General features: G+C 37.4%; 1 protein-coding gene across 1 annotated transcript in view; it reads left to right on the top strand.

Annotated features, from left to right (window-relative positions):
• The window catches only part of LY75 (lymphocyte antigen 75), a 48,248-nt gene that overhangs the window by 14,007 nt on the left and 20,002 nt on the right, over window positions 1–14,239 (top strand). Inside the window, exons 13-21 of the mRNA XM_072874390.1 lie at window positions 609–751; window positions 6,593–6,674; window positions 7,256–7,327; window positions 8,731–8,854; window positions 9,737–9,772; window positions 10,045–10,220; window positions 11,316–11,380; window positions 12,648–12,724; window positions 13,837–13,973. Coding sequence (XP_072730491.1) covers window positions 609–751; window positions 6,593–6,674; window positions 7,256–7,327; window positions 8,731–8,854; window positions 9,737–9,772; window positions 10,045–10,220; window positions 11,316–11,380; window positions 12,648–12,724; window positions 13,837–13,973 — 912 coding nt within the window. The remainder of the gene's footprint in view (window positions 1–608; window positions 752–6,592; window positions 6,675–7,255; window positions 7,328–8,730; window positions 8,855–9,736; window positions 9,773–10,044; window positions 10,221–11,315; window positions 11,381–12,647; window positions 12,725–13,836; window positions 13,974–14,239) is intronic.

Raw genomic sequence — 14,239 nt, 5'->3', positions numbered from 1 at the left:
GCAGTTTCTTCAAAACTCTTGTTGACCAAGTGCAGCATGTCTGTGCAGAGAGATCCGGCTGACGGGAACTGGCTTGGACTGAAGTCAAGGAGATCAAGTGGACATGTTAGCTGAGGTGTATGAGCCAAGTATGCAACTCTGATACATGCAGGTAGCAAAGGGTGTGCTGAAGAACTTTCTTCACCTGCAGCACCCAAACGGGCCCAGTTTCAGTGAAAATTGGGCTTTGCGGTTCACCAAAAATTTGAAAGAACAACATCCCTTAAAACCTATAATTTGGCTTGCAGTTTTGGAGTGAGTTGGGTGTTGTTTAGTAAAATCTTTCTGGTAAAGAAAAACAGAGAAAGCCTGCCATATGGAATACGTTGCATTTGAAACAAATCTTGTCAGCTAAACTTCAGAGTCTGGCTGTTGTCAAACAAACTGAAAAAAAATAAAATAATTGTTAAGAAGTCAAGCTCTCTCCCTATGGAGAGAACTGTCCAACAGGGAAAAAAAAAACAATTATTCATTCCTACCTAGGGTGGCCATATTTGAGTGGTACAGGAGTGTTTTAAAAATGCTGTCATTTGTGTCATTTTCTACTCTGATGTTTGGCTGTTGTGAAGTTCTTCCACAGTGAAAGAGTGCTGCGAACCAGGACCTGGGAAGAGGCAGAAAGGTTCTGTGAAGCGCTGGGAGGCCATCTGCCTAGTTTTAGTCACTCAGAAGAAATCAAGGCACTTCATTCTATCTTGAGAAAAATAATCAGGTAACAAACTAGCCATGGGCTAAAATACTGATTTCAGTTGCATTCTGCAGTAGATAGCAAATGCTGCTGCTGACCCCAAATGGCAAGTATGAGATAGTGTATGGTGACTGTGTTTCCCACAGTAAAAATGGCTAGATGTGGCATTTGAACTGCTGGTCATGTCACTGCCTTCCTGGAAAATGTCAAGGGAGTACAGCTTGGGCAAATGTTTCACATTGCTAGAGGGAGCGCAGGAAAAGAGAGATTTGCTTTGAGCATCTTCCATTACATGAATTTAAGTCTGTGTTGTTATAAGTGTTTCCTTCTTTGTGTTGAATTTTGGCACAACTGGGTGATAGTTGTTCCTATTCTTTACTGATATGTTCTTTAGAGATGAGTTATTATTTCAGTTTTTTAGATAGGTCTCATCTTTATTCATTAAATGCTTCCTGACTAAACTGGGTGCTATCTTTTGAAAACATGAATAATGTGGTGTCCAGCAATCTGGTTGGCACGGATCCCATTTGGCATAACTGCAATAACACTATATGGGCATTAGATGGGTATGTTGAGTTTTCTGGTATCAACAAATTAAATGCTACATAATTTATGAGTCTAAGGCTCTATTTTTAATCAAAGGAACTGTCACTGCAAAGCTTTATTAGGCATTGGTGTGATGTCAGATCCTTGTGTAATATGGTTTTTTTTGATTGGCAGCCTTGTTTTTCAGAACTTTTGCCAGCTTAAACTCAAATGTTGCCAGTTATGTGATCTAAATTTTTTAATCAACAAACTAAATCGGGATTATTTCAGAAGCTGCCAACATACAACACTGTGATTAAATTTTGAAACTTGATGACTGAAGAGATGCCTTCTTGAAAACCCAGTGAACTTTTTTTAGAAGTGCACAAATCATGAAAATTACTCAATGTTTATCTTAATAAGAGACAAAAACAAACTTGTATGCTCTATATATAGATGATTTAGCTTGTATAAAAGTCACTTGTGACTTCTTTGCTAAAGTGACTAAAGTCCCTGAAATAAAAATTAGTGCACAAATTATATTTAGCTATAGATCTTATTATACTGTAATTTGCAATTACAAATTTTGTTTTAGTGTACCTAATCTACTATGAAACATGAATAGAGAAGTAACTTATTTTATTTTCCTACAAGTACTTGGAACTACTTTTCAGCTTGCAGAATGTCTGAGGTATTAATTATAGTTAATAGCCATTTTTTGTTAGGAGTTTAAAGGTGGAGACTTTTCCTGTCTTTCCAGAAAGTCAGCTGACACATGATGCTACTGCAGTTCCCATATTTCAGAAAACTTGAACTTAGCCTGGAAGAACGAAAGTCCCAGTACTTCGGTATTATTCAACCAGAACTTAAATAAGGGGCAATATATTGAGCACAGTATGTAAATACAGGGCAATATATTGAGCCCAGTATAAATTGACTTTGCAGTCAGTGTTGCAGTAACTGCATGTGTCAAATATATAACCCAAAACACAGAATTTTCATCTGGGTTAACCCCTTTTCAAGCATTGCAGAACTTCCTGGACAGAAATACTACGTTTGATATTGCCTGAAGTCTTTTAAAAAAATGTTTGTTTGCTTAGATAGCGTAATGAAGTGTTTAAGTTTGTTATGCTAGTTATACTTTTAAATTACTCAGAGGTGGTGATTATATAAAGCATTTTGGAGATCAAGAGTGAAGGGTGGCTTGTCTGAAAATAAACTCACTTGAGAAAGGAGAGAAGAAACTAAGTGAATTATTTCACCAAGAACAAATAATTTAGGTAACTGGGAGAAATCCTCCTAAGATAACGTTAGATGTGATTAGCTACCGGAGTGCACTGGCATGCAGTTTGTCCGTGTTCCCTGCATTTACTCAGTGCAAACTCTGACCTAAACTATTCATTCAGTGCACTCATTTCAGCTTGGGGAAGGAGCCACACCTTGGCTTTTTTGGTTTCGGGTTTTTTCCCCTTGCACAGTTCTCCGGTGACTCATTGAGAATTGTTTGTTTTTAAATGTTAGCAAAAGTCAGTTTGGTTCACCAGGAAAAGGGCAGCTTGCCTAGTCCATTCTGTTCTTTACTCGGATTCTAGAATTGCTCCAGCCAAGTCGGGTGATTGCCATTGGAAAGGAAAATAAAATTTGCCTGCCAGCCTTCCCCTGTCTGAAAGAAATAGGAGATAACCTCATTTCACTTTGAGGGACATGATACAGGCAGAGCAGATCCGGGTCAGTTACTTCCATTCTTTTAGGATTGTTTTTGTGAGCATTCTGCAGCTTATAGCTGGCAGCGACGCTGGACGCAAGGAGAGTGACAGCTTGGATTGGTTAGAAATAACATTTCAATGAGACACCTTACTGAAAAATTAGTTGCCTTTTATATGCACAGCTCTGCTGCTGTAATTGTTCTGAATCTAGAAAGCCTCACTAACACTTGAGTTTGCAAGAAAAAACTGATCTTATTCTCAACACACTGGCCAAAACAGCAAGAAAGCTGAGATGCAAGTTGTAGTAATTGCATTAACACAGCTTCTCTTTTCTTCCGCTAAAGAGTAGGTGATTAGCAGGACGGAGATTCCAGCTAGTGGCAGTGGCCTGTTACAGAGGGAAGAGCAGGGGGTCAAATGGGCTTCATATATACTTTTAGGGCAGCACTGCCTAAAATTAAATGGTGCCTTAAATTGCACCATTAGGGAGTTGGCCCAGATGTACACGTGTTACCTCTTGTCAAGAGCTAGGTTGAACTACAAGCCACAGTAACTTCACTCAGGCTCTTAATCTTGTGTTGGAGCTGACATAAGGGACAGAAAAACCCCCTTTTTCTGTTTCAGCAGCTAGAATATGACAGTAGGAAAACTACTGATTTATATTCACCTCACGTTGATCTAAACTGTATTTATCCACTCCTGCACAACATTGAATTTTGTGAAGTTTTAGGTCTGTGTGAGAGAAAAGCCACCAGTATTCTGCAGATTTAGGGTCTGCTGGAGATTTAGGGTCTGCTGGAGATTTAGGGTCTGCTGGAGATTTAGGGTCTTTTATTCTTAATCAGCATGGAGTCCATTGTAAAGCACAAGTTGCACCTATTTTTTAGGTTAAAACTCAGGATAATCTAGGTTTTAGAGGCAGTTCCAGGAAGGTAGCTCAATGAATACTCTGGCACTGATAAATCCATTTTGATACCAGTCCATAGGATGAATTTTAAATGCTTTGCAATGAGGAGACAGATACCTAAAGTACAAGCAAATTCCTTGCTGCAAGCGTAGTTGCCATAGAGAGTCTTAATTCATATTTGGCTTGGATAGTTGGTGGAATTCTTTTCTGTGATGAGGTGATAGTATAATTTCAGAGGGCTATCAAAAGGCTTTACTTAAGCTTAAAAGTGCTATCAAAGATAGTGTAGCAGTTACTGAATTACTCATGGTCATGTCTGAACAGTTCTAAAAGAAGCAAAAAATGTGCATTAATGTGTCAGTGCCCAGTCATCTGGAAAACATTGTTATGTTTGCAGGCCAGTAATTGTAAATTGGGAGATAAGGTGGAGAAATTCTTGACCTGGCACACTTTTAATTTTTATTTATTTATTTATTTGTTACATAAAAGCCAAATACAAGTTGAACGACTTTGGAAAAATTGCTCTAGTTCCTCAGGTAATTACTGCGGATCCTTTTGAGATGAGTGTCTCATTTTCTTTTCAGTAGATATTCCTCTGTAATGATCAATTGTTTAAACTGCACTAAGCCTGTAGGTGATGATTAGGAGGGGAGGGTTAAGCGATGTCTGATTCGTAATTGGAAAGAACAATCACAGAAGAATAAAATCCTAAAGGCAAATTGCCAAAAGCTACTTAGCTGCTTGACAGCTGTGAATGTTGGCTCACAGTTTTCCCTCTGGAGTTATACAGGGCATTTAGGCTCTTTAAAGGCTCCTTAGTGATATCATTAAAAGACTAAAGACTATTCAGTATGATAAGATCACACTAGTGTGATCACACTATCACACCAATGTCAGAAAATTAATGCTGGAATTGAGAGAAAAACAAAAATGAGATTTGTTGGTGGCTGATGCTTTTCTTCCTAATGGGAACCCTCCCAAATAAAATGTTGTTGCCCTTCTTGGCTTTCATGTACTTAGCCCACATACTCTGGGCTAAACTGTTGTTTGTTGGCGCTGCATTGTCAGCTGTTTCAGGCTCAATTTAGCATCTTTATGGTGATATGTGCAGAAAGGTAGTGGCACAGTTTTATCAAAGAATTTCTTAACATTGCCCTGTGATTTCATAACATTGCTTATGCAGGTAAGCCTGGGTCTGAGTCTGTCCCTCTATGTAGTAAAGTTATTTTCATAAACTTTCCAAGTTCTGTCTTAAAATTACTTTGTCAGCACTACTTTTTTGGGAGCCTTTTCCAAACTCTGACCTCTGCTGGTCAGACATCTCTTTCCAGTTTTGAGTCTAAACTTATTTCTGAGTTGTGTTTCCTTCAGATACAATGTCCTTTTTGCTCAATAGCTCCTCTTCTTGGGGGTTTAGTCTCCTAATATATCGTAAAGAATAATTATATCCTTTCCCTGTCTTTCTTTGACAAGGCTAGACAAGAAAATCCTTAATTCTTGTTATTCACCTTAACTCTCATTTCCTCAAATATCCTGTATTCCTTCTCTGTATTTGGTACAACATGAGTTTGTGGAGTAGTACTCCTGATACAGTTTTACAAGAGCCCTGTACTGTGACATCAATACTTTACTATCACTGTCAGACAATCTTGATGAGAGTGCCTTTTCCACACCTCTATTGCAGTAGGGTTTCACATAGCCTGTGATTTAATGGAAGACTCATGGTCTTTCTCCCCTCTGCTGTTTCCAACCGATACTATCATTCAGAACAGTGTCTATTGCCTTTTTTGGGCAGGGTAGCGGATTGGAGTGAATTACCATAAATTTCAGTACCTAGCACAAAATTGATACTTTGAGAAGTAGAGGTTGCAGTACAAAAATAACCTTGCAGTTGGACTAGCACATATTTCATTAAAGTAATTTTAGATTCATAAGCAATAGTAAAGAGTATGGTAAAGGCTGTTACTGCAGATTTAAGTATTTACCTTGTAACCCCATTTTTTTAGGCAACTGTATCTTGGAGCATAGCTGAAATGTTGAATTTAAGCATCTCCTGTTTATGGAAAATGAAGAAGTAAAATCTAGAAAAAAATACAGTTCTGACTGCAATCCTGTAAAATAGAGTAAAATTTCTATTGCCATTCTTTTATGCAAGCATTAGAGTCAGTGGTGTTATGTGCTCATTTATGCCTATGCCTCTTTTATTAAGGTGCATAATTTAAATATGTGCCCATGCTTGGTTTGTTTATATCACTGACAAACTTAACAGAAATATGAAGGCAGTTATTCTGTATGAGTAGAAGTTTTCATGTGGTTTGACGAAGAGTATATTTGAGCTGATTGCGTAGAGAGAGATGACCTGAGATGGACAAGAGAAAGAGGAGCAAGCCAAATAAAGTGTGTGTGATTCTGGAAGAAGAGTGTGGAAAAGAGACCTTTATATCAAGTGACAACTGATGAAGTGGTGATGCAGCGAACAAAGAAATTATCTGATTTAGTTAGTTTTCTCTGTGGTCAGGGAAAGACAACCTACAGATCTTCTTAAAGAAAAGTGCAGAAGAGGTCCTAGCCATTATGCCCATTTTCTCTTTGAACTGCTACAACTTGCAGTAGTAAACCTTTGGTTTTGCTGCTTGATCCTCAGTAATGCCATGACATAGGTCAGTCTTTTTATTAAATGAGCTGAACCATATACTTGGCTTAAGATTTTATATTGTTTATTTACAGCAATGACAGATGGGTATGGATTGGAATGAATAAGAGGAGTCCAGATTCTTTGGGAACCTGGCAATGGAGTGATGATAAACCCGTAAGTTAACTTTAACTAGGAAACATCATGTCCTGATTTGTTTCAGCTTGGACTGGATTGAAAGTAAATTGATAAATATTTTAATTAAAATATGACAGATCCTTCAACAGATTAATAATTCAGAAGAAGATTGTGCACTTAAGAGAGAGCTGCCATCCAGGCAGATTTCCAGTTAAAAACATATCTTTAATAAGGTTAACCTGATTTCTGTCTCTATTGCATTAAAATATTTTAACAGAAATATGGTAGTAAACATCTAGGAGCTGGTGGAGAGAACAGCATGTCTTCATGCCACAACAGAGGGGATGGTTTATCAGTTCATCTCCTTGATATGTCAGGCGTCTCCAAAAATATCTTACTCACTGTAATTGATTTATTTGCCTGAAATAGTGAGTTCTTTCCCTCTCTCCCCCCATAATAACAGGTACACAGACTCAAACCTGATCCAGTAACTGCCATTTAACAAATATTTTAATAGTGATAAACATAATGGGATCCCAGGTTTGAATGATCATCTCTGGGGATTACCATAGCAAAACTAGTCATAAAGTAATGATTCTTTCATCGTGTCCATCCTGTAGGTAACTAGTGTTGTTATGCCACTCGATTATCTGGAAGATGAATATGATACAAGAGACTGTGCTGCATTAAAGGTTAGTTTCAAGGTTTTTAATAACAGCATGCCTATTTTTACATGGAAGTACTTGGAAAAAATACTTTTGCCAGCCATATATTGAATTTAGGTTGACTGCTGAGATGTTTTCTTTGCATAGTGGAAAAGTTGCTAGTGTTCCCTTTATCAGTCTACACCTATTATCAGTTTGCCCTTATTCAAGCAGTTTTTATGAACCACGCGCTGTGCTAATGATAACCTTTCTTAAGACTTCTTTTGAACTACAAAATATTTTAGTAACAATGCTATTCTCTATTGCATAATGCCATACTATGTATCTCTTGTATATTACACATAACGCTTAAGGATGTAATGTGGAGTCTAAAACAAAAAAGCAAACGGAGCCCTACCAGTAACTTTTAAAATCTAGATTAGTTTTTCTGAACTGCAAATTAAGAAAATGTTTGAAACCTAAAGTAGGGGAATGCAGTAGCCAGGATAGAGTGTGTGTTTGTGTTTATTGTCTGTATTTCCTTGTTTACTTGTGAAATAGACTGTAAGTGCTGTGTCGGTTTCTAATTCAAAATGTCAGGCCTCTGCTTAATTCCTAATTCTGTTCTTCATTGCTTAATTTAGTCTTGATGGCGTGAGTTTTAAAATGGCCTTTAACTTTTCTGAAGCATCACTTGACTTTTTATAAGATCACTCCAATACCATCCCTTCTTTTAACCTAATTAGAACCACCTCTGCTTTTAGGATTTACTGAAGGAAAGGATAGTTGCATCCCTTTGCTTCTGTTCACAGCCATTTCCCCTCATTCTCTTCTCCTATGTTTATGACCCCAGGCCAAGAAGCATTAAGATACTAAAAATGTTAGTGGAGAGGAGAGCAGTTTGAAGGGGACACTGTGAATATAGTAACCTCCCTTCCCTACCTGCTAGGTATAGACGTTTTATTTCACTAAATGATAAAAAATTCTCCTTATTGGAGAGATCAGCAAGAGTGAAGTCAGATTTTAAGCTTGACTGTAAGGAATAATCTTAAATAAGAAAGATTATTTCTGTGCCAGCTTAGATGGTTGCTTCTTTTGAGCAGAAATGAGAATCATTTCAGGGCAAGAAGTTGCAACAGATAATTCAATAATAAGCATTGATGAGATCCTGTGCACTACAAAAAAGCAAAGAAACAACATTGCAAGAAGAGACTTTTGTATGTAGATTGACCTTAAGCCCTTTACCTAATTGCTTCACAAACTTGGCTAGCCTGGAGAGTTATAGTTGAAGAGTTACAGTTGTATCTGCTCATTTTTTGCAAAATAAGTTGTTGGACTAAAAGCACAGTAAAATATACTGACTTTGCCTAAGTTCCTTTTTAATAGTTTCATTTCATATTTCAGAAGCCTATGCCATACTAACTCAGTTCTCTCTTTTTACTTTTATACAGACCTCTCAGTTTTCACGGAGATCATTTTGGAGATTTTATTTCCATGAAGGCAGAGACCTGGAATTTTACTTCAGGCCTTTTGATTGTGAAGCTAAACTTGAATGGGTCTGCCAGATAACAAAAGGTAAACTGCAGTTACATCCATTTATTCCTGTAAAAGAGTTTATTATTTATTACCACTGAGTTGTCATTATTGCCCAATAACAGAAACTTTGCAAACAATATTTTATCATTTCCTTTCTGAACTGTTAAGAGGTCAGTACATGAGATGTCTCGCCTATGTCACATACAAACAGATGTGCACTTAGAATATTCAAAGATATATAATGAAATGACCATGAGGAGGATGCAGCATCACTGCTCCCATATTCTTTCTTGTCCCATGAAGTGAGAAGTAGCCTCTTATTAGGTCAGGTGATATAAGCCACCAAGTTGCAGCATTTGTGGACTTTACTTAATCTTTCTTAGTGATATTTGTAACTAAATGACCACAGACATCTAGGGTGTACAGTTTGCTTCAACCTTAGGTGAATTAGCCGCCTTCTGGTAAAACTGGTGTACTAGCTCGTCATTGTAGTGAGACAGAGGAGTGGGAGTACAAAAGAATGGCATGGCATATCTGCACAGATCCAGGTTTTTCCATGCAGTATGAAAAGTGCTGTAATCCAGTAGGCTTTTCCATTTTGGTTGTTCCTTAAAAGGCATTTCAGGGGATGAAACTTCTGTTGTGGGGAGATATGGGTAGATATACTACTTTGATGCTTGTATTCTGCTTGGGAGAAAAAAAGCCACAGTTGTTTAAGACTGAGGTATGCAAAACTCCCATTAGTTTTACATCAACTTAGTTTAAACTATTAAACCTGTGTATGATTTCCTTCTCCTTTTATTTTTTTTCCATCATGCATACTGAGAAGCATGAGTACAATACATCACTTCCATTATTGGTGACCACAGTCTTGTTAGAAGGTGAACTTGAAGTGACTATTCCTTTTTTTCCTCTGGACAGGTAGCACTCCAAAGACACCTGAGTGGTACATACCAGGTGAGTGGACTTTTTGCGTATTCTTCCACTATGTGTATATGGTTGTTAATACTCTATAACAAAACTAATAAAAGATATATTACTACTGTAATACCTGTTTGATACCAGCAAAGGTCATGACTGATAGAATTTGATTCTGAGAGAGCTCAGAATGCAAGAAGGAGTGTTGGCTCTTCCCAGTGTCAAACTGAAACTTCTTATTACATTCAGAAAAAGAAAGGATGAGTTTTTCAGAATTTATTTCTTATGTGTGTGATATTTCTTCTGCATAGATGAAATTGGGATTCATGGAGCCCCACTTGTTGTTGATGGAGCAGAGCTGTGGTTTGTACCAGATAAAAACCTAAGCTTCCAGGAAGCTATTTTCTACTGTCAAAAAAATGATAGTGATTTAGCCTCTGTGGAGTCTTACCCAAAACTCAGGACAATACTATCTCAAATAGAAAAGGTAAGGAGGTGTAATCTCTCTAACAGATACTTTGCACTATAGGGAAATTCTCTTGCTAGTTTTTCCAATATAAGAAAACATTAATCCTTAATTTCTTTCTTTTTCCTGTTGGCCTTAGTAGTTTTTAATTGTACTTAAAAGGAAAAGATGAGTTGAAAGAGAATTATTTTAATGTCAGTCTTGAAAAAGATTTTTTAAAATTTTAAAATAGCCTTAACAACATGGAAAAACAGCCCACCTCCAAGTGGAGAGAAAGTGTCTTAACAGGAGCACCATGTAAGCATCCCATTGTCTGCAAATACTTCGCTAACAATTGTGCCAGCTCTTAACTTTATGCACAGACAGGACATAATTTTTCACCTGATGAGAGAATTTAATTAGAAATGCATGATGGTCTGATAGCCTTTACTGAAAGGGGTTTGTGGTGTTCATAGCATGAAAGTACATTCTTTTAAGGAATCTTACCAAAATATTTCAAGTTTCAGCACCTCTGTTACTACCTTTCTTCAGTGCTACTGCTTGTGAGACAACAATACTTTCTGAAATTAGCAGCTTGCAAGCTCTCTTCATGAAATGTCTCCTGACAAGAAGTTACCTGGAAGGAGAAATTACAAGGCAGGAGAAATCGAGGATTTGACCTGCTAAATCTCTAACCTTTTCATGAACTATTTGTTGTTAGGCTATCTGCTGGAAGAACAGGATTATTCTGAGGAAGGCAGAAAGGTCTGGTGGAACCACATCAGCTTTAGGCAGCTTGCAGCTATGTCCTGGTTGTCTGGTGGAGTTCCTGCTATGAAATTTGTGGGAATGGTGTAGCTAGCACACACTTAAGACAGTGCTGCAAGATTTCCTGTTGCTTTATCCAGCACAGTGAAAAATGTGGGCTTTTTTTTCTGGTCGGTGCAGGAGTCCATCTGCTTGGCATATCAGTCTCGAACCATATCCTTTCCTATTGCTGAAGAATAGTAATTCCTGCACATTTTAGAAACATTTTAAATAAAAATTAATTTTTTCATTGATTTATCCTCAGTGGAGTCTGGAGCTCTTTCTCTATGGGTTGTAAAATACTGGGTTTTTTGTTCTTTATTTCCACAGTTATCCAACAGCGAACAGAAGTGGTGGCTGAAGTTTATTGATTATGGCTACAGCTATCATTCACCGTACGTAGAATAATTATGGGGTGCTTTATTGTAAGCTTTTTTTGATGTGCTTTTTAGGAATATAGTTAACTAGAATAGTTTCCAAAGGAAAATATTTTATCCCCAAATTTGTAAAAGGTTACTTCTTCTGTATCCTCCCAAAGAAGTAAGATAAATAATTTGAACTAAGCTAGAAAACAATACAGCATTATTCAGTGACCACTGTTTTCTGCTTTTGTTCACATATACCTGCACCTATTCTTGCCATGCTAAACTTAGACCATGGAATACCTAAAACAGAGAGAGAAGAACTGTATAGTACTCAGACAAAGCAAACAGTGGTTAAGACAGTATGTGTGTACAATTAGAAAATGGGTATATTTCAAAATATTGTTGAAATGTATTAATTAGCTGCCAAATTCTGAGTTCTGTTCCCATTACAAGTGTTATCGACATAAAAAAATTAATTAATAATAACTTAATAATAACTGAATTCATAATCCATTTCTTGCCTGTTTATCAGAGCCTCTAGATTTCAGGTGTTGGGCTTTGACATTTTAGTCTTGTCATGTGAATCCTTGAAATCTGTGCTCCTAATAGCTAATGTATTCCATTGATCTGTAAAATGCTTTTATTGGATTTTTAAGCCCAATTCTATGTTCTGTTAATAATTAGGGAACTGGGGAAAAAAAAAAAGGAAAAAAAACCACCCTGTCTATTGGCTCTGGCGGTATCTGAGAAACACCTGAGAACAGGGAATGTGAAATTGGTTTAAGACATCACTCTTCCAGTTAGGTAATGCCCAAGTCTTGGAGGCCTTATAGTATAGCCCTGTAGAGTGGAGATGACTCACAGCAAACCTTGCATTGTGCCGTTCATGGCTTCATGGCTGCAGCGAAGGATTATGGGCTTCTTACAAGGAAAATTCTTCGCTTGCCAAAATACTATAGCAATATACTACTTTGAAAATAAAATGGGCTATTGCCCATTCTCCTCACTTGTCCTGACAATGTGCCAGCGATTGCAGCATGGTGATAAATAACCTCCTGCCCTCATTCTGCACATCTCCTCAACACAGTTAATTTGGGCAAGGTACATAACTACTGAACCTACCACCTATATGTTCCTAGTCTAGTTTTTACCCCTTCTGTCCTTTCCAGTGTTGTAGGGCATCTCCTAGAAACAGTTACCAGCCCAAATTTTTGTTTGCACTGGCTTTGTTGCTATCAGAGTTTCCACTTGAAGATCACATTGGATTGGAGATTGACTCTGAAATGTTTGTATCCAGTTTACAGTTATTTTCACGCTTCCATAATCGATTCCTGAGGGATTGCTGGTATGTTTCTAGAAAGAACTGGTATAGAGGTAAGGTTGGTTTTATTTTTTCACCCCTCTCTGTCATTATTATATTAAAAAAAAAAAAAGGAAAAGTAATTACTGTTCTGCCCAAACTCTTATATTGAATGCAAATTGATATTGAATTAGGAGTGAATGGCTTCTTGATGATAATTTGACTGAATTTTGAATAATTTATTTTTTCTTTATGGTAGAAGCCATGATAGTATTTCTTGATGACCAGAGGCAAACCTGAATTCAGATGACAATTTTTTTATGATTGATTGTCACTCTTTTTGGGACATAAACTGATTAGGTTGAAATCTGGTTTTGGTGGTTACCTCTCTGTGTTTATGCTACACACTCTGAGCTCTGGAAATTAAGTCTTAGAGTTGTGTTAGAGGAGCTTGGCTGAATACTTGCAACTGCATATGCATCTGGAGATGCAAATTTCATTAAGTACTGCAGTCATACTGGAAGAGATACACAAAGTAATGGAAATGCACGTGGTGGTACTTGAAGCTTCTTACTTCCTTTTTTCAACACTGTTTTATATTGAGGAAGATGTATAACCCCTGGAGAACAAATAGTTCCTCCTGTCGACTATCATTTCCACTTTAAAGCACATAATTCTGTTATATGCTGCTGACCTGTTTTCATCTCTGTAAGGCAAAAACTGCTCTTGACTAGGAGGCTAGTCCAGTTAGTGTAGGAGTCATGTAAAGCAGTACAGGCCAGATGCCCTCCATATGGATGTTAAAGGATTCCTTTTGGCTTGAATGACCTTTAGGTCGCACACCCTCTATGCCAGAATATGAGATTAGTCCTCATATTAAAAATTTTCTTATTTCATGATTTTTCTGTTTGAAGTTATCTCTGCCTATATGAAGTGTTACTACTGGAAGTAAGGGGTCAGACTCTGGATCTTTAGGAATATTATATTACTGTGTGATATAAGTCATTTACGTTTGTCTTCTGCTCTGCTGTTACTTTTAATGCTTTAGATTGCATAGTACTTCACTGTGGTTGCACTGAAAAGGACTTTGCTTCAGATTGGTGTTTGTCACGTCATAAAGTATGGATGAGAATTGAAGCATGATAGGCATTACCATAACTGTTTTTTAAAACTTATATTTCTGCAGACTACCCAGTTAACTGTAACATGAAACTACCCTTCATCTGTGAAAAAAATAATGCCTCCTTACTAGAGAAACATGATCCCAGTTACCGCCCAGTCAGAGGAGGTTGCCCTAAAGGTTGGCGTCAGTTCCGGAATAAGGTACAGAGATAATACAGATCAATCATCCTTACCTATTTTTCATAGTCCAGTAAGCTGGAGTGCCCTGCTGAAAGAGGTGAGGAAGTAGCCCCTGTGTTCAGGAGTGGACTGGGAGGTGGCTTTTGAAAATTATACACAGTGATTAAAATCGTTTCCCCCATTTCTCTCTCCCTTATTCAGGATCGATGGTTTCTTAATTTCAAAGCAGTAATTTTCAGATTTTTTTGCTTTCCCATCACCACATGTTTAGGTCCAAGAACATTGGT

This window comes from Ciconia boyciana, chromosome 10 (assembly GCF_034638445.1).
Source record: "Ciconia boyciana chromosome 10, ASM3463844v1, whole genome shotgun sequence".
NCBI classification, from domain to species: Eukaryota; Metazoa; Chordata; class Aves; order Ciconiiformes; family Ciconiidae; genus Ciconia; species Ciconia boyciana.
This window is presented reverse-complemented; position numbering and strand designations above follow the sequence as displayed.